The sequence below is a fragment of the Lynx canadensis genome, chromosome B1, assembly GCF_007474595.2.
Source record: "Lynx canadensis isolate LIC74 chromosome B1, mLynCan4.pri.v2, whole genome shotgun sequence".
Taxonomy (NCBI): domain Eukaryota; kingdom Metazoa; phylum Chordata; class Mammalia; order Carnivora; family Felidae; genus Lynx; species Lynx canadensis.
In genome coordinates, this window is record NC_044306.2 from 34,575,357 (window position 1) to 34,598,831 (window position 23,475).

The 23,475-nt window shown below is 45.0% G+C and overlaps 1 protein-coding gene across 1 annotated transcript; it reads right to left on the reverse strand.

Annotated features, from left to right (window-relative positions):
• Positions 1-19,624, reverse strand: R3HCC1 (R3H domain and coiled-coil containing 1). Its single transcript, XM_030312390.1, has 8 exons — positions 19,569-19,624; positions 7,111-7,238; positions 6,554-6,691; positions 5,291-5,885; positions 4,141-4,313; positions 2,653-2,723; positions 1,231-1,326; positions 1-228 (listed from the first exon to the last, which is right to left on the reverse strand). The coding sequence occupies exons 1-8, from the start codon at positions 19,590-19,592 to the stop codon at positions 92-94; spliced, it is 1,362 nt and encodes a 453-aa protein (XP_030168250.1). The 5' UTR covers positions 19,593-19,624; the 3' UTR covers positions 1-91.
• Between the last annotated feature and the right edge of the window lie 3,851 nt (positions 19,625-23,475).

Consider the following 23,475-nt stretch of genomic DNA (forward strand, 5'->3'; position numbering starts at 1 on the left):
TAGTGCAGGGCTGTTCCGGTGTCTATAAAGGCTTGTGGTGTTGGCGCACCAGCTTCGTCCTGGGGCCACCGATGCAGGCTTGCTGGGCCTCTCAGGGCCTCAGGGAGGTAGAAGACTCGACCGCAGGCCGCTCTTTCTTCTTGTGTTGGAGCCCCAGGGCCCGGGCCACCAGCCTCCTGGCCACCGCTGTATTTGTCTGTGGTCTCGCCTTCGCCAGACGCAGGAGCTCTAAAAGGAAAGCCCCATGGGACGGGGACTTGAATTCAAGGCTGTGGCCACCACTCCTCCCAATGACAGCAGACTAGAGGCCATCTGAGCCAACCTCTAAGGCCCAGCTGTGCCCACAACATGATGCCCATGGGGTCCTCACCTAATCCTGCTGCTTCTGCACCTTCCCTGTCTCTCCGTCTGGGGGAAGTGAGGGGAAGGAGGGTGGGCTAATCTTATATACCTCTCTGAACTGCAGAGCCAACTGAGAGGGAAGTCAAGTCAGGTGGGACACCTGGAGCTCTGGGACTGACAGGATATTTACTGTCCCCAAGTCTGGGGCAAAGGCTACAGAGGCCACAAGAGCATTGGATAGCCTCGGCCGGCCTCTTCTGGGCCACTTTTGCCAGTCACTGCTTTGCAGCCACAGAAAACTGGCCTCTAAAAGCCCCCATCGTGCTTTCTGGAAGGAGAAGAGGAAAAAAGAGGAGGTATCATTTACTTGGCATCTTCTGTGTGCCCCCCACTGCTCTAGACAGGTCTGCCAGGCTCTTTTGCTCACTCCTCCAATACACCCAGTACAATCTGCTTATTTTACAGAGACAGGGACCATCTCACAGACATTAGGTGGCTTGCTCAAAGTCAACTTAAATAGGTGACAGAAGCGGGATCATACCCACGGCTGACCCCAGAATCCAAGCTCTTTCAACCCCACTGTAAAATATGGCTCCCATGACCCTACAGGAAAAACCAAGCTTTTCCCTGAACAGCACCCAGAAGAGGTACACATAGGAGGGCAAGCCCAGCACAGAGAAGCTGGCAAACAGCTCTCCCTCCTGGGGCCCTTCTTCCCTAGGCACTCCAGCCCCCAGGGTGGGGAAGGAGCACCCCTTTGGCCACTGTAGCTCAGGGGTCCTAGGGCAGACAGCTGAAGACCAAGGAATGAATCTGGAGGGAAGGCCCCACCCTGCCCAACCAAACACTCATACAGCCTTTCGATCGGGACACAACTGGCTTCCTTACTTGGCCTCTGCAAGGCTTTCAGCTTTGACTGCTTGGTTCCCTGCGTAAGGGGCCGGATCTTGAGCACAGAGAAATCCTTGGTCAGGGCTTCAGCGGCTATGAAAAGAAAACAGATCTGAAGCCACTGCTCTTCTTCCTGGTGAGGCCCCCTCAGGGACAAGGGATGCATGTATCACCCCAAACTGATGGAGCTGCTTTGTGCACCCATTTAAGGCTCGGGGACAGGGCTGCCCTGACACCACTCTGACTGGGCAAGAGACGACCACCATCTGTTCACCTCACGCCCAGCGCCCCGCAGGCCTACACAGGGCACCCGTGCATGGCCAGCTTCCACACGCTACCGTGGGGTGGTCAGGAGCCACACCACCCAGCAAGGCTGCAATTGTGACATCAGGGAAGGCAGGCTCCCACCTTCTAAAGCCCAGGAGCCTCAAATAAACTCTACCCTTTCCCCCACTCACGACTCTCCCGGGCGCATGCCCTCACTACCCCGAGTTCTGCGGGGTCACGGAGTATTTGAGCATGTCAGACTCAGCATGTCAGAGCTTGCAGGGGCTTCGGGTCCAAGCCACCCTTTTATGCATGAGGAAACTGAGGCCAGGACGTGACGTACTCATCGCACACAGCTTGGCAGAGCCCAGAAGGCAGCCGTGGCTGAGCCTCACCCAGCGCCCATTCTTTGCACCACACCCTGTGGCCATCCTCCCTGCCTCCCCTTCAGTCAGGTCCTTCTGTGGGGCTGCCCCAGTCCTTCTGCTCTCTAAACACCTCAGGCTCTCCTGAGAACTGGGCCCACACCAGCTATGGCCTCTCCCAGCTCTGGTGTTCAGAAGCTCGCGGTTATGAAAAGCCCAGCCAAGGAGGTCAAGGGTCTTGATAAATACACCCATAGTGAGCAGTGGTGTGGCAGCGGCAGCTTCGGAAAGTGGCCGAGAGGGAGCAGGAGCCCAGAGTTACAGCCAGGAGGTTGGCTGACACCCCCAGATTTGACATCCCAGACCACTGGCATTCTGGGCACCTCAGTCTCCCCATCTGTAAAATAGAAGTAATCTGACCTACATCTTGAGGTTGCAATGAAAACCAAGTAAAAATGCATCTGTCTGAACCAGACGAAATTATCAGTATTTAAATGCTTTTTACCTATGAAAAGAGCACTTTCTTATGATTTAATATGTGGAAGCCCCATGAGCTTGGCCTGAGACATGTACTCAGTAAATGTCACCAGAATCTGAAACAGGCACCACCGTGAACAGGGGAGGGTGTGAGCAGCCTGGCCCGGAGCCCACTCTGCTGCCTCTGAACTTCTGGATGAGGCAGGCTGGGAGTAGGCCCTGGCAGTCCACTCACGCAGGTTAGCCTGCACCCTGGACCCTTGTCAATGGCAGTCAGAGAAGAGCCAAGCCCACCGTGAAGCCACATTACCTGAGGCCAGGCAGGGAAAGACACCGAGCGCGTGCGTGTCATCTACCCACTGAATCTTGAGCCCCTTCTCTCTGTGCCAGGGAAGAGGAGATAGAGTGAGTACAAAAGCAAGGGGCAAAACCCTTTCTGAGAAAGGAGTCCCCACCCGCCTCCAATCCTCCAATACTATGAGCTCAACACAAGTTCCGATCTCCCCTGGGAAGGAGACCACCCTTTGCAGCAAACTTTCTCTGAAGACCATATGGTTGGCTTGAGAAAGATAAGTATCACCCGTGTTGATCAGATACGTCCCAGATTCCTAGACTGCAGAAAGCCAGGACTCAAAGAGCCTAGCGCCAACGGTAAAGATGGCTCCACACAGGCACCATCACAGCAAGGCCAAGGGCATAGGGTCCAAGGCTGGAGACAAAAGGGTTTATGTCCTAGGAACACAGGACAGGACCTAAAATAAGCAGTCAGTGTTACTGGCCCTAATCAACTTTCTTCCTACTGCCCAAGAAAGCCACAGACTATGGGGCTGATGAGAGGCCAAAAGCAGTTCAGGCCCCGTTTCTCTGTGGGCACTGCCCACGTGGGCTGAGGAAGTCACAGGTGGCCCTGGTTTGGCCACGCTTTTAGGGAACAAGAGCAGATGTGCCCCTTTGCCCCATGAAGCTGCCCCCTCAGCCTTCCTCAGGCTCAGGGAGGCAAGGGAGGGCAGTTTCGGAAGCAGTCAGAAAAGGGGGCCATGAAGAAAGGGATTTTTAAAAGACTAAGCAGGAAGGCACCTGACCAGCTCAGTCAGTGGAGATGCAACTCGGTATCAGGGTTGTGAGTTCGAACCCTGTGTTGGGTGTAGAGATTACTGAAAAATAAACTCTTTTACAAAAATTTTAAAAAAAGGACTAAGCAGGAAAAGAGAAGGGAGACTGGAGGAAAGAGAGATAGAGAAAAAGCGAAAAGACTGGAGTTGGATCCAAGAAATTTGGGAAAACAGAGTCTTTCCTTGCAATATATCCTCTTGGTGCCCGTCTCCACCCTGACTCTGCCCGAGCACATTCAAGCCCAGCTCACCCCACAAACAGTTCTTACACAGAAATGGCCCTCGGCCCACTGACTGAGTGGGTGGCTGGGACGTGGAGCAGAGGAGGCAGTGGGCTGCCTGTGTCATGCCTGTGTCATGCATCCTGATGAGGGGCTGGCTCCCGGCAGACGTGTGGGGGTGCAGGGGGGCAGGATGGAGGTCTGCTGCCACGGACCAGCAGGACCAGATCTAGGGCCACTGAATGTGTCCCTCACCAGAAAATCAGCTCTCCTCTTCTGTACAATCATAGGCCAGAAGGAATATGAAGCCTAGGGCAACCACACCCACTTTCTGCCTTTCTTTCCAGATAGCTAGACACTGGGGAAGGGCAGGCAAGTGTCCCCAACAACAAAGCGATGGTCTAGCTCCTCTCCAGAGGCCAGCACCCACCTCCCCTGCCTCCCTGAAGCTTCGGGAGCACTCACTGGAACTCGGAAAATGCTGCCAGCAGGTCCTCAGTCTTGAGTGTCGGCTCAAAGTCGTAGATCTCCACCACATGGGCAAAATCCTTTTCTCCAGGCAGCTCCTCCATGAAGGAGGACGTGTCCACATGGATCTTCTCTACCTGAATCTCCTTCTCAGTCAGGTTGTCTGTTATCTGGGAGATCGCACCCTTTAGCAAGGGGAGCTCTGACACACAGGGCTCCAAACACCTGCTTTCAAAACCACACACAGTCCTGCAGGCTCCTGGGCCGGCAGGGAGGTGAGCACCAAAAGTGGCCTCCCACAGCAGCCATACCCAGCAAGTCTGGGAAAGGCAGCACGATGGCAGAATGGGCTAGAAGGTGGAGAGGCGGGAGTTTTAGGGAAGGTAACTTTTATGGAGTCTCCATTGGGTAACTGGCATTTACACACAATATGTTTCATAGAACCCTGAAAACTGTATCCTATATATACCCTCTTTATAGATGGAAGTGCTATAAATCAAAGAGTTAAGCAATTCTTCCCAAAGATATACAGTCAGGAAGAGACAGAACTGGGCAAGTTCAGGATCTTTCCTCCCCTTAACAATGTGATATTAAGCAAGTCTTTCTGGTCTCTACCCTTCATCTATAATAGTAATAAAAGATGGCTACCCTCCCAACTGAACACAATAGCCAGTCTCAGGGGCAGACACACAGTTCCAAGGAAATGAGATTTGTAAAACAAAGCTTCAGGCGAAAGATCATTCTTATGACCAAGGTCTGTAGTCCTTTAGGAAGCAATTCCACACATATCCTATCTGCTACCTTGTGAAACATGTATCATTATTCGTTTCTCAGATGAGGGCACTGAGATTTAGAAAAACAAAATGACTTGCTGGTAGAAGAGCTTGTCAAACAGCTCCTACGTGGTTACGTACCCGACCCCATATCCTGAGCCTTGATCCTCCCACCGTGTCAGTCCCGACTCCTTCGTGCAAGGCCCAGTGCTCCCCCCTACGTCTCCTAAGGGACACCTAAAACCCAGCACCCAGCCCTGCTCAGGCAGCACAAACCCCACCCTCTCCTCACCAGGACCCTTGGTGCCCATCCACCCTCGACCACACCCACCTCACTTCTGCCCTCCCTTTTCCAGGTTTAAGAGCCTCATCACCTCCTGTAGCAGCTCACTGTAATCATCCTCGGAGTAGCTGCCAAGCCCCAACTCTTCCAACTCTGCTTCTTCCTCCTCTGCCAGGCTCTTCTCCACCTCACTCCCATTCGCCTCTTCTGAGTCCAGCCTCAGACTGGACCCAAGTTGTGTGGCCATCTCCAACCCATGTCCTGTCCCTGAGTGGCTCTCGGGCTGTGGGGACTCAATGCCAACTAGGTCCAATAGCTGTTCACTGTCACAGCGTTGGTCTGGGCCCTCTAGGTCCTCAGGTGCCTGAGTTGTCAACACAGGGAGGTCCTGATCAGAGTTGAGGTCCTCAGCACCAACATTTCCAGGCTCTTCCAGGAGCCCACCAGCTGGAGCATCTCCCTTGAGCCCTTGGGTAGAGGGTGGTACCCACTCTTCTTGCCTGCGCAGTACTCGGGGCACATACAAAGCCTGGTCTGGTTTGCGTCCACGATGCCACCGGCCAGCCCGCGCCCCCCGAGGACCAGCAGGTGCTCCTTGGTTTGAGGTGGGCCGAGGTCCTCGGTGCTTGCTAGGCTGGGAGGCAGGAGGGTGGCAGGGGCCAGAGAGTCCATCTGAACTGGGTAACCTGGAGCAGGAGCAGGAGGGGATCAGAGCCGCGGTTAGGCCCCAAGGAAAATGGTTTACTGCAGCTACCTACCATTCAGGCATGAGGCTCTCAGGTCAGCATTAGGCCAAAACCCAAGCCAAAATGACCCCTGAAAATGCCATAGGAAGGCAATGTAGTGGAGGCTGAATGCCAACTTTGAAGAAGCCCAAAGCAACCAGCTCTCCCTCTAGTATTATAAACTATTAGAGATAGCTGAATCTTCGGTTATACACTAGATGAAATAAGTACTTGCATTTAGGAACTTTGTCACTAGAAAAATATGTAACTTTAAACACCAGGATCACAGTCACTGTGATAAGACCCTGAGAGACGCACATGGTAACAGAGACGTGTGAGGCTCGAATGTGCTTCCCTCGTGCCACGGCCTCTCGAGGCAAACACTCTCACCGCTTAAACTGCTCTATTTTTCTCTCGTTCGGCCCAAGTGGATAGCTGATTTGGCCAAATGAATTCCACAAACAATGCACACTTAGTGCACTGCTGAGGCAAAAGGCAGCACTGTCTTTAAGCAGCTGAGGTGGGGCCAGAGGCAGCAGCCTGGGGGCCTGCTGGCTCTGGCTCCTGTCCACCTCACCCACCCACCCACAAGGAACTCTGAGGGCCCTCCACAGCGCTATGATACACACCTGATATCCAAGTGACAGATGACTGTCCTTCTCCTCCAGCCCTCCCCAACAGAGAAGCTGCTCAGAAGATCAAAATTCTCTGCTGTCCTGTGGATCAGGTACCGGAGGCGACTGGAGAGTGGGGGGAAAAGAAGTACCCTGGGAAGGGAAGGGAATGAGTGCTGAGCAGGGGCTCTGGGTGCTGGCCTCCCCCTAAGGCCTGACCCCCACTCCCCAGCCCAGGTCCATGCCCAGTTTACGGTAGGCTAGACCCTCGGCTCCCTCTGCCCCCTTGCGTCCCTGGCCGCCTGCAAAGGACATGGGCATAGAGGTTATCACGGGAACCTAGTGGTCCTATTCCATTCCTGTGCTGGAGCCCTTCAAATCTCTGGGTGATGCTCAGAATTACACAGGAAAAATGTGGCTGGGAGAAGCTAGCGAGCAGGTTATTAAACCCAAAGGCGAAGATCAGAGGCAGGTAGGAACCAGCTACCTGGGAAGGGGGCCCAGGTGGCTCTGGACGAACCTGCCCTCCCTGCACTGGCAGCCCGCACCCCCCACCACCCACTCCGGCTTACTTTGACAGCTGCTTCTGCAGCAGAAAGCGGTCCAGCTCCTCCTGGATGCGGTGCACAAAGTCATTCTCGGCGGAGGAGAGGAAGACGCCGTCCAAGCAAAGAAGGGCCAGGGTGACAGGTGGGAGAGCCTGGGGAGGCAGACGGACGCGGCAGGATCAGATCACAGACCCCGGGCCCACCCACAACCCCGCAGCGTCGCTGCCGCCGAAAAGGTCGTAGAGGCCACCGCGGCCAAGGTCTCTCTTCCAAGTGAGGAGGAGCCAGGCTCCGAGGCGGGGAAGGACGTGCCCAGGGAGGAGTCTCCTGGCCCTGCGGGGACGCGCACCCCTGCACAAGGAGCCCCACGCCGCGCTCCCTCTCCCTGGGGCGGGCCCGCCGCTCTCACGCCCGGCTGACATGCGCGGCGCCGCTCGGGCCTGCTCGGCGGGTGCGGCCGGCCCTCCCCAGGCCACGAGCGAGAGGCCCTAAAGGCGCGGTGCCAGCCCGGGGTGACTGCCCGCCCCCAAGCCCGCAAACCGCGCTCACCGCCCCGCGGGTCGCCGCCGCTCTGAGGGCCCCCGGAAGCCCGAGCCCCCGGAGCGCCCAAGCACCACCGTGCCTCCGAGGAGTCACAGTGCCACCGCGCGGCCCGGGGGAGGCATCGCAGAAATGGCAGAGGGGCGTGTCGTGGAGGTTTTTTTTTTGCCCATGAGAGCACACTGTCTCCTAGGATTAATTAAGTTCAGCAAAGACTTTTGAGTGGTTCCTATGTGCCAGGTTCCTATGAGCTAGATTGTCCGGCTCCTTGCTCCCCTCCCTAGGGACCTAACAAGGAATAACTCCAATTAGTAACCTTAATTGGGGCTTGAAATTCTTGCCATCAGACTGCTCCTGGGTCTATAATCTAAGAGAACAGAATCAAAATCCTCCTGTTTCCTGAAAGGTGCTGAAATGGAAGCCCCTGATCATCCTGACTCCAGAAGCTCAGAGCAAAGCAGAGCCCTGAGCTAACAACACGAAAGACCCAGTTTTAATACAGAGAAGGGACAGTCTGAATGTACCCTGCGGTAGGATATGGGCAAGGTCATGGGGACAGTATACCTCAAAAGGTGGGCTGGTTGTTTAAAAAAAATTTTTTTTAAATAAGATGGGCTTGGAGAAGGGGCCTGGGAACTGAAAAATGGGGGGAAATTAAGATGCATTTTGCTTTCTCACTTTTCTCAGAGTATTGCTTTAAAAGATGGTGCTATTATACCACATTTACAAAAACTATCTTTCTAAATAGTTTGAAGAATAAAAAGGACCTAGGATAAAGACAAAACCCAGTACAGGGAGAACTCAAGGGAGCCAAGTCTTGAGTCCCCTTTCTGGGCATGGTAGCGAGGAGCCTCTGAAGGCCAGGCACGTCGCCTACCTCCATCCTGAAGGGACGTCCAGCCTCTGAGGAAGCAGAGGATAGGAGGGTGGCAGGAAGAACAAGAGACATCCATTTGGTTTCTGACCCTACAGGCCCCACCCACACCCCACACAGGCTTAAATGAAGTGGGAGCAGGCCTGCAGAGAATGCTGAGTGGCCACAAGATGGCACTGTTTCTCTGACCAGGCTTCTTTGGCCCTTGGAAGGCTGGAAGGCAAGCCCACTCAGCCACAGCCGCAGACCAGATCTGACCTGGGAGAAATATTCCTGCGGACTCAGAAAACAAAGACCCAACTTTCTCAACAAAGTGGCTGTCTCTCCCCCCAAATAGAGGGACAAATCAAAACCCAGGAAACAAGCCATGCCTCCACCTCTTTAGAGGGTCCACAGTACAGATGTTCAACACATTCAGAGACCGTAAAAACAAAGCTTGTAGAAGGACTGCCCCTGAATCCTTTCTACCATACCTTCTTCGGACAGCTCAGAGGGTGAACAGAAAAAAAGGTGTCAGCATGCGGGCCTCCACCATGGGTGGAGGTTTTGAAGGGATGCCCAGATAAATGTGGAAGAGAATCAAAATGCATCCACCGACGCTATTTTGGGACAATATCAAATAAGGATAAAATGGTTCTCTATTACTCAGAAGGGAGTAAACAGAACAAAAAGCAGCACAAAAGATACACAGAATTTCTACAGGAAAAAAAAAAAAAAAAGAAAAGAACATAGTAGGAAAAAGAGCGTGGAGGGTAAGAGTACATTGGAAGATCATCTTGAGAAAAGAGAATAAAATTGCAGTTAATAACTGCTTCACATTCCCAAGGAAATCAAAGAAAGCCTGATTTCCCTGTCACAATGGATAAACCAACAGGCTGAGATGAAAGAGAACTGTCAGAGCCACGGAAAGATGTGAAAGAGGCAATCATGTTCATTACAGGAGCGGCAAAAACTAGAGCCAACTAAGCAGTGATGTTGAGTAAATGCTTGTGGAAAAGAAGATTACTATTTACTGTTTAACGAGTGCATAAAAACTGCGCTCGTTAAATCCTTACAGCAGCCCTTTCAGATGGAGATTGTTACCCTATTGTAGAAAAATAAGCCGAGGTTTAGCCAAGGACACCCAACTAAGTGCAGAGTTGGAACTCACTCAAACCTAGATCTAGCCTGACTGCCACACGCATGCTCCTAAACACCACAGGATTAAGATTCTCCATCTCTAGAATGTCATTAAAATTGTCCCGATGGCCAGTGGCCAGATGCAAAAATCAGGAAGTAAATAAATTAGATGAATCTGATCAGTTGGAGAAACATGCTAATACGTGCTAGAGAATTTTACCCAAACAAGAGGTATGACTGACAGATTATGAGAGAATTGAATGCAGGGGGACACGGGGTTACAAACAGTCCCCTCTGAAAAGATGGACCTGGAGTCCCTTGCTGCCATAGTGTTCTCTTTGTGCTTAAGGTTTTTTTTTTTGTTTGTTGTTTTTTTTTTTTTAATTTTTTTTTTCCAACGTTTATTTATTTTTGGGACAGAGAGAGACAGAGCATGAACAGGGGAGGGGCAGAGAGAGAGGGAGACACAGAATCGGAAACAGGCTCCAGGCTCTGAGCCATCAGCCCAGAGCCTGACGCGGGGCTCGAACTCACGGACCGCGAGATCGTGACCTGGCTGAAGTCGGACGCTTAACCGACTGCGCCACCCAGGCGCCCCTCTTTGTGCTTAAGTTTAAATGTAAGAATATCAAGTTTATGGGGCACCTGGGCAGCTTAGTCGGTTAAGCATCGACTCTTGGTTTCGGCACAGGCCATGATCTCATGGTTTGTGGGTTCGAGCCCCACATCAGGCTCTTTGCTGGAAGAGTGGAGCCTGCTTGAGATTCTCCCTCTCTCTCTGCCCCTCCCCTGCTTACTCTCTCTCTCTCTCTCTCAAAATAAATAAACTTTAAAAAAGAATATCAAATTTATTATTGTTATCAAAAGTCCTTGTAATGTTTGCATCGTTTGGCATATTAGAGAATCTAACACATTAGGTGGTGATTCCAATTTAAAAAGTGAAATGGATCTCAGACTTACAATTTTATTTTTTTAAATATAATTTATTGTCAAATTGGTTTCCATACAACACCAAGTGCTCATCTCAACAAGTGCCCTCCTCCCTGCCCATCACCTGCTTTCCCCTCTCCCCCCCCCCCATCTATCCTTAGTTTGTTCTCAGTCCTTCAGAGTCTCATGGTTTACCTCCCTCCCTCTCTGAAAAATTTTTTCCCCTTCCCCTCCCCTATGGTCTTCTGTTAAGTTTCTCAAGATCCACATATGAGTGAAAACATATGGTGTCGGTCAGACTTACAATTTTAAATGGGTAGATGTAAAGATGAGAAGAACAAAGGCAAAAGAAATGTAGATAAAATTAAACTTCCCTGAAACATGCAGCCCATTGACAAATACTTGAGACTGGCAGAGAGGACTTCCTCAAAGAACTCACAACTGCCTTAATGTTAATGCTTTGCTAGACGCAAAAAGCAACTTTAGCTGGACAATAGCTGGGCCTCCAGGATCCTGTAAGACTTCTTTGGCATGTGAAAATCCTTTTGGAAACTTCCTTTGGCTTTATCCCCACTACCACCAACTTAAAAATTTATAATGAATAGCTCCTTACAATCCCAGTACAGCTCTTCCTGCCCACAGGTCCTGACGCCGTGCTTTAATAAAAACATATTTTTACACTGAAAACGTCTCAAGAATTCTTTCTTGACAGTTCCCTCCTGGCCCACATCACATCAGTAAGAGTATTTGACTACGTTGGTAAACAGTATCATAATATTAAAGACAGCTGGATTTGCAATACTTTAAGATCAAGAGTTGTTTACAACACAGAGAAACATTTTGCTTTATACCCCACAAGGTCATTCATTTGATATGCTTAAAAAAAAGTTGGGACTTATGGAGGGGCATCTAGGTGACTCAGTTGGTTAAGCATCTGACTTTTGATTTGGGCTCAGATCATGATCTCATGGTTTATGAGTTAGAGCCCCTGTGGGGCTCTGTGCTGACAGCCTGGAGCCTGCTTAGGATTCTCTCTCTCCTTCTCTCTCTGTCCCTCCCCCACTTTCTCTCTCTCTCTCTCTCAAAACAAATAAACTTTTTTTTTTAAGTTAGGAATTATGGAATATAAACATACTTTTCCCTATTCCTTCCACTAAATACAACTAAAAACCCTGAACACTATATATAAAACAAGTATAAGGAGACTAAAAGGAAGAGAGAAGAAAGCAGACCAGCGAGGGACTTCAGGATTCAAGGAAAACAAAGTGGTAAATTTCCTGGTTTTTGTTTTTGTTTTTGTTTTATTTTATGCCTCACATTCCCAGACCCGGAGCTTAAAGAAGCCAGCAACCCAGGAACATCAAAAGACACAAACAAAACAATACAAAACAAAAACCGGACAAAAGCCTTTTTTTTCCTATCTACTTAAAGGGGCAAGCTAGCAAGAAAGAATACTTTGAGACAATAACTGTTCTACCCCAGCCAAACACTCTCCTCAGTCAAACCAGCAAAAGCCAAATAGTAACTTAAATTGTCACTTTCACTGTCTTGTAATAAAGTGCCACAACCTTCCCACCAAGATAATGTCAGAGAAGGCTCAGTAGAGAATTGGGACTTTCGTGCCTTCCAGGTGGTGATGAGCCCCAACAACTTCCTGCCGTATCAGTAGAGACCACTAGAGAGCCTAACTTCCACCCCTATCCAGCAGTAAAAAGTCACCTTCCTCCTCACCCTCCTCACTGGCGTGCTATCATAGGAGGCCTCACGGACAGTAGGACTTTCATCAGGATGCAGAAATCAAGAGGCCACCCCACCCCCACTGTGTCAGTGGAAGCCATGTAGGGAGCAGCAAGGCACTTCTGATGAGGGAGCTTGAGGCAGACTGAGGGCAAAATACAAGCTAGCACAAACCCCCACAGGTTGGATATGTGTGATATTCCTCAGGCACTCCTGGCTGCCCAAGGACAAAGGAAAAGTAGGAAAACAAATGGCCTACTGATAGAGATCACAGTCATATAGGACATGGGTCTCCATCAGTTTATAAATATCTTAGTAAATTACAAGAAAAAGGCAATCCTATCAATAGCCTAATCTCCAGAAACCTATAGACTTAGTTCCCTGGAGCCCCAGCATCACTCTTCCATAGTGATATGGGGAAAAAAGACAAGAAGGAAATGGCAGGTAAAAGCAACTCTCCTTATAACCTGCAGACCATTGACAGACACTTGAGGCAGGCAGAGTGAAAAATTTCTCCAGGAACTCCCCACTATCTTAATGTTAATGCCTTATTAGAGGGGAAAACAACCTTAGCTTGACAATAGCAAGGCCTCAGTTATCTTTGGAGTCTTTAGCATATCAAAGTCACTCTGGAGGCCTTTCTTTTGCCTTTACCTCCTCAACTTCATAGTATATAACCAGTCACTCTTCACAACCCCAGTGCAGCTCTTGCTACCCGAGGATCCTGTCCCCATGCTTTAATAAAATCACCTTTTTGCACCAAAGACGTCTTCAAGAATTCTTTCTTGGGGCGCCTGGGTGGCGCAGTCGGTTAAGCGTCCGACTTCAGCCAGGTCACGATCTCGCGGTCCGTGAGCTCGAGCCCCGCGTCGGGCTCTGGGCTGATGGCTCAGAACCTGGAGCCTGTTTCCGATTCTGTGTCTCCCTCTCTCTCTGCCCCTCCCCCGTTCATGCTCTGTCTCTCTCTGTCCCAAAAATAAATAAACGTTGAAAAAAAAAAAATTTAAATAAAAAAAAAATAAAAAAAAAAGAATTCTTTCTTGGCCATTGGCTCTGGAACCTGTGAATACCCAATCACCTCAAAACTTCATCACTTCTACCTCTCCCAGCCAGGAAAGTATTCCTGGAGTCTTCCTGGGAATCCAGAACTCCCACCCCCCACCCAGCAATAATGAGGGGCCCCCACCTCAGGTGTGAAGGAGGGTGAATGGGGAACCTGGATTTTAACCCCCACCTGGCAGTAAGAGGGCAGTGCCCCCCACCCCCCTGCTGGAGTGGTGTCAGAAAAAGCTAAAACAGAGATATAATTAAGACCCAGAATCTTACAACATAACACCCAAGATGTCCAGAATTCGATCAGAAATACTTATACCAAATACTAGGAAGATCTCATACTCAATGAGAAAAGGCAGTCAATTGATACAAACACTGAGATGCCAGAAATGTTACATTATCTGACAAAGATTTTAAAGTAGCCATGATAGAAATGCTTCAACAAGCAATTATGAACACACTTGAAATAAATGGGGAAAAAAAAATAGTCTCAGCTAAGGCACAGAACATGTAAAGAAGAACCAAAAGGGAATTTTAGAATTGAAAAATGCAATAACCAAAATAACATGCTCAGTAGCAGAATGGAATAAGAAAAGGAAAGAACCTATGAACTAGAAAATAAAACTAGAAACTACCCAATGTGAACAATAGAGAGTAAACAGACTGAAAACAAAAATGAACAGAGACAAAGTGATCTGTGAGACTTTAACAAAACAATTTTATATTCATTTTATTAGAGTCCTAGAAAGAGAAGAGAAATAAGGTGAGGTGGGAAAAGTGGTTAAAACAATGGCTGAAAACTTCTGAAACCTGGGAAGAAATCCACTGGGAAATTTGGAAAGGGTCAATTTACCAAGAAGATATAGCAAATTTGAAGAATCTCAGATAAAGGAAGAGTAAGATAACTTGTTGCCAGGAGACCTAGCCTAAAAGAATAGCTTAAAAAAAGTTCTCTAAACAGAAGGAAACAATAAAAGAAAGAATCTTAGAACATTAGAAGGAAAAAAGAATAGAGTAAGCAAAAATAAAAGTAATACAACAGACTTGCCTTCTCTTCTTGAATCTTCTAAATTGTGCTTGACGGTTAAAACAAAAATTATAACCAACTAGTGGATCTAAATGTACGTAGAGGAAATATTTAAAACAATTTATTATAAATGGAGGAGGTTAAAAGAAGAAAAACGGAGGTAAGGTGTCTATACTTTACTCAAATTGGTAAACTGAGAACACCAGAAGACTATAGTAAGTTATGTGATACCCAAAGTAACCATTAAAAAAGCTATAGAGAGACATTTTAAAATACTATAGGTTAAAAACATACTATAGATAAATCAAAATGGAATTCTAAAAAATGTTCAAGTAACCTACAGAAATACAGGAAAAAGAAAACAGAAGTATAAAACAAAGAAAACAAACAGAAAACAAACAATAAAATAGCAGACTTAGACCCTAAAATATCACTAATTATACTAAATATAAATGTTCTAAATACACTGATTAAAAGACAGATTGTCAAAGTCAATTTAAAACCATGATTCAATTATATGCCGTCTGCAAGAAGCTTACTTCAAATATAAAAATATAGGCAGGTTGAAAGTAAAAGGATGGAAAAAGATCTATAATGCAAACATTAATCAAAGAAAAGCAGCTGTGGCTATATTAATTTCAGATAAGATAGAGTTCAGAGCAAAGAAAATTACTTGAGACAGAGAGGGACATTATATAATGATAAAAGGGTCAATTTACCAAGAAGACATAGCAATCTTATATGTGTAAGTTCAAAACAAAAAATCTGCAAAATATGTAAAGCAAAAACTCATAGAACTGAAAGGAGAAATGGCAAAGCCCACAATTAGAGATTTTGACATCTCTCTTTCAACAATTGATAGAATAACTAGACAGAAAAACAGCAAAAATGGAGAATAACTCAACAATACCATTAATCAACATGATCTAATCAACATGTGGGGTGCCTGTCTGGCTCAGTTGGTAGATCATGTGACTCTTGATTCCAGGGTTGTGAGTTCAAACCCCATGTTAGGCACAGAGCCTACTTAAAAAAATAAATAAATGAAAGAAAAGAAAACAAATAAAACATGATCTAATCAACATGTGTAGAACACTCTACCCAACAACAGCAGAGTACACCTCTGTTTTAAGTATCCATAGAAAATTGTCCAAAATAGACCATATCCTAGACCATAAAACAAACCTCAACAACAAACCTTAAATTATTTAAAATAATTTACATCATATGTTCTCTGACCACAATGAAATCAAAGTAGAAATAAATAACAAAAACATAGCAGGAAAATCTCAAACTATTTGGAAACTAAACAACATGCTTCTAAATAATCCAAGGGTCAAAAAGGAAATCCTAGGGGAATTTAAAAATACACTGAATGGAATAAAAATGAAAAGAATATATCAAAATTTGTAGGGGCGCCTGGGTGGCTCAGTCAGTTGAGCGTCTGACTCTGGATCTCAGCTCAGGTCACGATCCCAGGGTCATGGGATCGAGCCCCATGTCAGGCTCCGCACAGGGCGTGGAACCTGCCTAGATTCTCTCTCTCTGCCCCTCTACCCTGCTCACCCACGCGCTCTCTCTCTCTCTCTCCCCCTAAAAAATAAAAAAATAAAGAAGATACATGTTGATCCTCACCCATTATCTACTCACCAATCAGTGATCATATCCTACTTTAAAAAAAAAAAAAATTTGTAGAGCACAGGTAAGCAGTGCTATGAAGGAAATTGATAGTGCTACATGCATACCTTAAGAAAAAAGGAACACTCTCGAGTTAAAAGATAAAGAAGAGCAAAATAAACCCAAAGAAAGTAGAAAAGTGGGGCACCTGGCTGGCTCAATTGGTAGAGCATGTTACTCTTGGTCTCAGGGTTGTAAGTTCGAGCCCATGCTGGGTGTAGAGATTACTTAAAAATAAAATCTTAGGGGCACCAGGGTGGCTCTGTCATTTGAGCATCCAACTTCGGCCCAGGTCATGATCTCACAGTTTGTGAGTTTGAGCCCCACATTGAGTTCACTCCTGCTTTGGATCCTCTGTCTCCCTCTCTCTCTGCTCCTCCCCACTTGCACTCTCTCTCTCTCTCTGAAAAATAAACAAACATGTAAAAAAAAAAAAGTAAAGTAGAAAATAAAAGAAGAAAATCTTAAAAAAAGAAAAAGTAGAAAGGAAGAAAATATAAAACAAGAGTAGAAATTAATGAAATTGAAAACAGGAAAACAATAGAGAAAATCAATAACCCAAAGAGCTGGTTCTTTGAAAAGGTCAATAAAATGACATGAAAAACAGAACACACAATTTACCAACATCAGGAATGAAACAGGAAATATCACCACAGACCCTATAGACATCAAAAGTATAAAGAAATATAACAAACAACTTTACACACATACATGTAACAATTTAGTGAAAAAACCCAATCCTAAAAAGTCATTCAGTGTATTCTATTTATATAACCATTTTGGAAAGACAAATTTTTTTAGATAGAGAATAGATTAGTGGTTGAAAGGGTTAGAAACAGGAGGTATGGTGGGGGGAGATTGATGGAGGGGAGAGGAAGTGGGTATAACCAAAAAAGCTACAGGAAGAATCCTTGTGTTCTGTATCTTGACTGTGGTGGTGGATACAGGAACCTACACGTGTAATAAGGTCATGTAGAATGAAATAGACATGCACACAAATGCAAATGAGTATAAGCAGAACTGAGAAAATCTGAGTAAGATTGGAGGATTGTATGAATGTCTACTTCTGGTTTTGATATTGTGCTATTGCTTGCAAGATGTTACCACTGCGGGAAACTGGGTAAAGAGTACACGAGATTTCTTTTTATTATGTCTTACAAATGCATGAAACTCTACCACTTGCACAATAAAAATTTGCAATTAATAAAAAAGAAAAGCCATATATATCAAATTTATACATGCTGATTAAATATAATAACTTCATAAATATGAGTAAAACCAGGACCAAATGTTTAAGGGAAATTTGTCAGTCATTTCAAGTTTACCAAAGTTGCTCTCATTTTCTGTAAAATACAGTACATATATAAATAAAATTATAATATTTATAAATTGAAATTTAAAACAATAAAAACTAGGTATTTACATGTGTTACTTTTATAAACTAATATAACTTAAAAGCTAAATAGCTATAATAAATATTTTGTGAATAAAAAGCCACTCTCAAGAAAAACTACATAAAACTACATGAAATTCAAAGCAAAAACAGAGAAGATTAAAGCAGTTAGGGAAAATATGAATACAGAGGCTTACATACATTGTATGTAGATCCAACATATAGATAATTAGGACACCTGAGGAAGAAAACAAAATTATTGGAACAAAAATTTAAATTGCAACAATATTTTGTTTAAACAAAGGAAAACATGAAACTGTAGATTAAAGTGACTTACTGTGTTCCAGAAATAAATAGGTGATAGATAGGTAGATAGATAGATAGATAGATAGATAGACAGATAGGAAGACAGACAAATGGCTAATACAGATCATGATAAAGTCATTTTCTCTGGACATAAAAAAAAGACAAATATCATGATTTAGGTAGAACACAAAGGAAAAAAATCAGGTAGCTGCAGATCTCCCTAGCAACTCATATGCCAGAAGAAAATGGAATAATATCTGTGAAAGTTTAAAGGGCAAATGTTAAGACCAGAAAATTCTAAAAACCATGATGGCAACCTGAGATGTTTTCAAACTTGCAATGACTTTGTAGGTCTATCTCTCCCAGAAATTCTGCTGAGGGAAATGGAGTGGTCCTGGCCTGTCTAAGGTGGAGACATAGGCAGACAGTGTTCATAGACAGTCTGTCATGTGTCCTGTAGAGATTAAGTCTCAAGACTTTTGGAAAATCCACAAATAACTAAAATTGTTTTCTCTGAAGACCTAGTCAATTTATTCCAGAATAGATTGCCCTACCGGTCTCTTGGATAGCTGCCAGCTAATCACCTTAATTAGAAAAACAAAATTCTTTCTAGACTAGCACCCTTTTTCCCCCTTCCCCTCTTCCCTTTTTCTTATATAAATCCTTTTTGTTGTTGTCTTTTCTTTCTTTCTTTTTCTTTTTTGTCTTTGTTCACTGATAAGAATCTCATTACTGTCCATGGTGTACTTGTGAGCTAGTTTTACAACTTACAACTTACTAGATGGTTCTAAGTTCTGCTTTTCCCTTCCTGGGAAGCTACTAAAAGACGTAATCCAGACAACCAAGAGATGAACAAAAATAAGTGACTCACGAACTGCGATGTCATGAGAGAAAAGGCTTCATGATTGAACATTTAATTTGCTTAAACACTCAATTGAATGAAATAATCACAGCAAGAAAATGGTATGCAAATATTATAATTCTTGAAAGGAGGGCTACAGAATGTAAAAAAAAAAAAAAAAGCAATTTTAATCACCACAGATTAAGACAGGAATCCCAAAATGCATTTTAAAGTGTGGAGGAAGGAGGAAGGGTGTATAACTAACAAAGTCAGTAAGTACAATTTTTTCCAAGTAACTGGCAGAGTCTGGGGACATTAGTTAATAAAGAAAACTCTGTATAGCAAAATATAATACAAGGGGGGGGGGACTTTAAAAATAGAGAAAGAAAGAGGTGATGGAAATAACATGAAACAAAGCTTTTGTAGCAAAACCACAAATGGGATAGATTCAATTATATTATAAACATTGAAACTAATTCAAAGAGCAAAATATCATTCTATACGCTTTACCAAACTCACATCAAGGACAACTCTATACAAATTCACTCAGGGACTTCAGTGAAATAGTCAAAATACCACATGGAACTTAATGGGGAAACACTAGAGATACCACATTCATTTCAGAGCATGATAGTGATATTCACCAGTGTCTTTTTTGACCATTTTTTTCCAGAGGTACTAGCAAAAGCAATTCAAGGAAAGAAAGAAAGAAAGAAAGAAAAGTGGAAAGGCTGGAAATTTGGTGGGATCCAATTATCAGTTTGCAGAATAGGTATTTATTTACCGAAAAATCCAGGATCCATGAAGAAACTCTTAATAAGTGAGAACTGTCCCCAGAAATGAAACCGTCTGGAGCAGAGGCAGTGGGAATTCTAGCAGAGGGGCAACGAAAGGCGGGGGGGGGGGGGGGGGGGGGGGGGGAAGCTGGGGAAAAGAGGCCAGAGGAAGAAAGGAATGAGAAATCCACCCCTAGTCCCTGTGCTACCTGATTGGCCTCCATGTGTGCCATCCCTGGTGTGCAGGGTCCCCACCCCAGCCCCAATCTCTCTGAAGCTATTTGTTGTCCCTCAGTTCCCAGGAGACCACCTCAGGCTTGCCAGAATTCCAGCTCTCTTCTTAAAGGGCCAGAGTAACAGGAACCCGGATGGGGAATGGGGGGTGGGAGGCAGGTCTCACTGGTGGGCTGTGGGGCTAAGGCCTGGCCTCATCTCAGCCTCTAGGCTCCTGCCAGGGACTCCTTACCAGGGTTTGACTGCATGTGTTTGCACACTCACCCAAACCCAAATCTGTTTTCCCTAGTTCAAGTGCCACCTCACATCAGATCCTTTTGCACTGCAGGACCTAGAGGACAGGAGGGAGACATAATATTAAGACTTTGTAAAGGCTGGGGGTGGGGGGTGGGGGGCTGGGTGGCTCAGTCAGTTAAGCAGCTGATTCCTGCTTTCAGCTCAGGTCATGATCTTGCAGTTTGTGGGTTTGAGACCCGTGTCCAGCTCTGTGCTGACAGTGTGGAGCCTGCTTGGGATTCTCTCTTTTTCCCTCTCTCTGCCCCTCCCCTCCTCTGTGTATGCACACTCTTGCTCATAAAATAAGTAAATAAATAAACTTAAAAAAAAAATGACTTTGTAACAGGGGCGCCTGGGGGACTCAGTCGTTTGAGCATCTGAATTTTGGTTTCGGCTCAGGTCACGATATCATGGTTCATGAGTTCGAGCCCCATGTAGGGCTTTGTACTAATAGTGTGGAGTCTGCTAGGGATTCTTTCTCCCCTTCTCCTTCTGCCCCTACCCTGTTCATGCTCTCTCAAAATAAATAAATAAACATTTAAGAAAAAAAAAAAAAGACTTCGTAACAGCATAGGAAGTGCCCGTGTTCAAAAGTTCAGTGAAAAAACATGACACAAAATTGATGTTCTTGATTTTAAAAAAGACAACAGAAAAAAATATTGAAAGAAACCATACTAAAATGTGGGCAGTGATTGTCCCTGACTGGTTTTGTTATAAGTTGTTTTCTTCTTTAGACTCCTGCATCTTTCACGCAAATTTTCTTAAAATATATCTATAGACATGTGTATTTCATATGTAGAAACATATGCTATTTTGATAAGCAGAGAAGAGACACTTATTTTTTTTTTAATCTTCCCAAATCATTCAAAGTAACACTACATGCAAATTTAGCAAAAGTTTTAAAACTTCACTCAACATATATTTTTAAAACCACCCTCCCTTAGTTGCAAAATTCACAGACTTCCAGCCGTCCCCAGTGTAGTCCCCTTGGACAGGATCTAATTAATATGAGCTAAGGCAGTGGAGAATACTTTGGCTCAGCATCCTCATTTATTAGGCTCCTGCTGTTGGCCTGGCACTTTCCATACATTACCCCACGTCATCTCCATTGAAATCCTGAGTAGTGGTTTCCACCCCCACTTTACAGACATGAAATTGGGCCCCCAGCAGTCAGTAAATGGTCCACCAATGATCTGCTACTGAACAGCAAAGCCGGGACTCAAATCCAGAAGAATGATCTCAAAGTTTGTGATCTGTCCCTTATTCTAGTAATTTCCCAAGACTAACCTTCTGTGGAATCCTCAGTCCAAACAAATGCCACCTGATAATATTAGTTTGCTCAGCCTTCCATCAGAAAATACTTCAGACTGTGTGGCTTCGGCAAAGAACTTTTTGTTCCCCACACTTCCAGAGGCTGGAAATCCAAGATCAAGGTGCTGGCTGGGCGGGTTTCCTCTGAGATCCCTGCTTCTTCACATGGTTGTCCCTCTGTACATGTGGGCCCCCTGGTGTTTCTTTGTATGTCCAGATTTTCTCATTTTATAAGGACATCAGCCATATTGGATTAGGGTCCACCCTAACAGCCTTAAATCACTTAAATCACTTCCTTAAAGGCCCTATCTCCAAATACAGTCACATTCTGAGGTACTGATGATTAGGCCTTCAACATATGAATTTTGAGTGAACGCAATTTAGCCCATAACATCTGGACTCTAATGTGTAAATGTGTCCTGTTGGGGCCTGGGAGGCCCGGAACCCAACCCTGCATTCACTCCCTAATACCCCTTTATAGGCTCAAGGAAGAGTAATTGGGAAATCACTACTTTTTACAGCTTTGAGAAAGGAAAAAAAATATTCAAAGAAACTCAGTAAAATAAAATCCACTTGAACCATTTCTGTGAAAATACAGATGGAGCCATCAGCTAATTTAATATGAAGACTGCCACATTTCATGTGATATTTTCCTCATCGTCCCTTCACACTGGCCAGAAAAAAAAAGGATTGTATTTTTCTTCACCCAGTTCTCCAACTGCAAGGATAGAAAGCATCCCAGGAGGTAGTAAGCTTTGTCCTTATATATGTATATTCAAAAGTGAAATATTAAATATTTTAGTCTTGTAACTAGCATATTGGATATCTGGGGAGTGGATTATTTTTAATTTTCCTCCTCTAAACAACAAAACTAGTTTTGCTAACAATCACATAGTAATCTGTAATAATCACTATTGTCTTGTTTCATTCTTTAGCAACAATTAACATTAAAAAAAATAAATTTTAACTTAAAGATACTCAAATTCGGCAAAATATTTCATGCATGAACTAAAATTTGCTAACTTACCAAACAAAAATACACCAAATGCTTTGTATTCTTTCACTGTTTTAAATTTTAAACACAAGTAAAACATAATTAAAATGACACAATTACTATAACTCATGCTGTTTCTTTTGTATTTTTTAAAGTTTATTTATTTTGAGGGGGGAGAGGCAGAGAGAGAGAGGGAAAGAGAGAATCCCAAGCAGGCTCCACCCTATCAATGAAGAGCTTGATGCAGGGCTCTATCCCAAGAACTGCAAGATCATGACCTCAGCTGAAATCAAGAGTTGGACGCTTAACCAAACGGAGCCACCCAGGTGCTCCACCTTTTGTATTTACAATTGCTCTACTATCGTCGTAGATTTTGAATCTACTGTTTAAACACAGGAGTATGGGGCGCCTGGATGGCTCAGTCAATTGAGCGTCCGACTTTGGCTCAGGTCATGATCCCATCACAGTTGTCGAGTTCAAGCCCCACATCGTCTTCTGTGCTGACAGCTCAGAGCCTGGAACCTGCTTCGGGTTCTGTGTTTCCCTCTCTCTCTGCCCCTCCTCCACTTGCGTTCTGTCTCTCTCTCAAAAATAAACATTAAAAAAAATTTTTTTAAACATAGGAGTATGTATTATTATAATGGTTGAAGACACGAACTGCATCTAAAATGAGCTTTAAATCCAAACTATTAAGAACTTACTTTTGGCACCTGGGTGGCTCAGTCTGTTAAGCTTCTGACCTCGGCTCAGGTCATGATCAACAGCTCAGAGCTTGGAGCCTGCTCTTGGGTTCTGTGTCTCCCTCTCTCTCTCTGCCCCTCCCTTGCTTGCTCTCTGTCTCTTTCTCTCTCGAAAATAAATAAACATTAAAAAAAATAACAAAAAAATAAATAAAGAACTTACTTTCAAAACGAATGTGACAGCCCACTGTATCATTGTGAATTCCCTAAATTAGCTTCCCAGGTTTGCTAAAAGACAGTAATAAAAATGTTCCATTTGAAGCTTACATAACCACAGGCATTATTTTGAACTTAGACCAATAAATCATTTTTTCAGAAAAGCATTTTATTACCCACATGGTTTAGAATTGCCAGCACATGGTGATAATAAAAAGCAGACTGGGTTTTATTGTTTTGATATTATCTGTAGAATTGCATCCCCCTAAGCCTGCACCTGGAACAGAGTGCTCCCTCTGCTGGTCCTCACTAGAGTGGAATCAGGGTGCAGGTCAGGTTGAGAGGAGAAATCAGCAAGAGTTTGAGAGACATGAAATGGTAGAATCAACAGAACTTGCTGGCTCT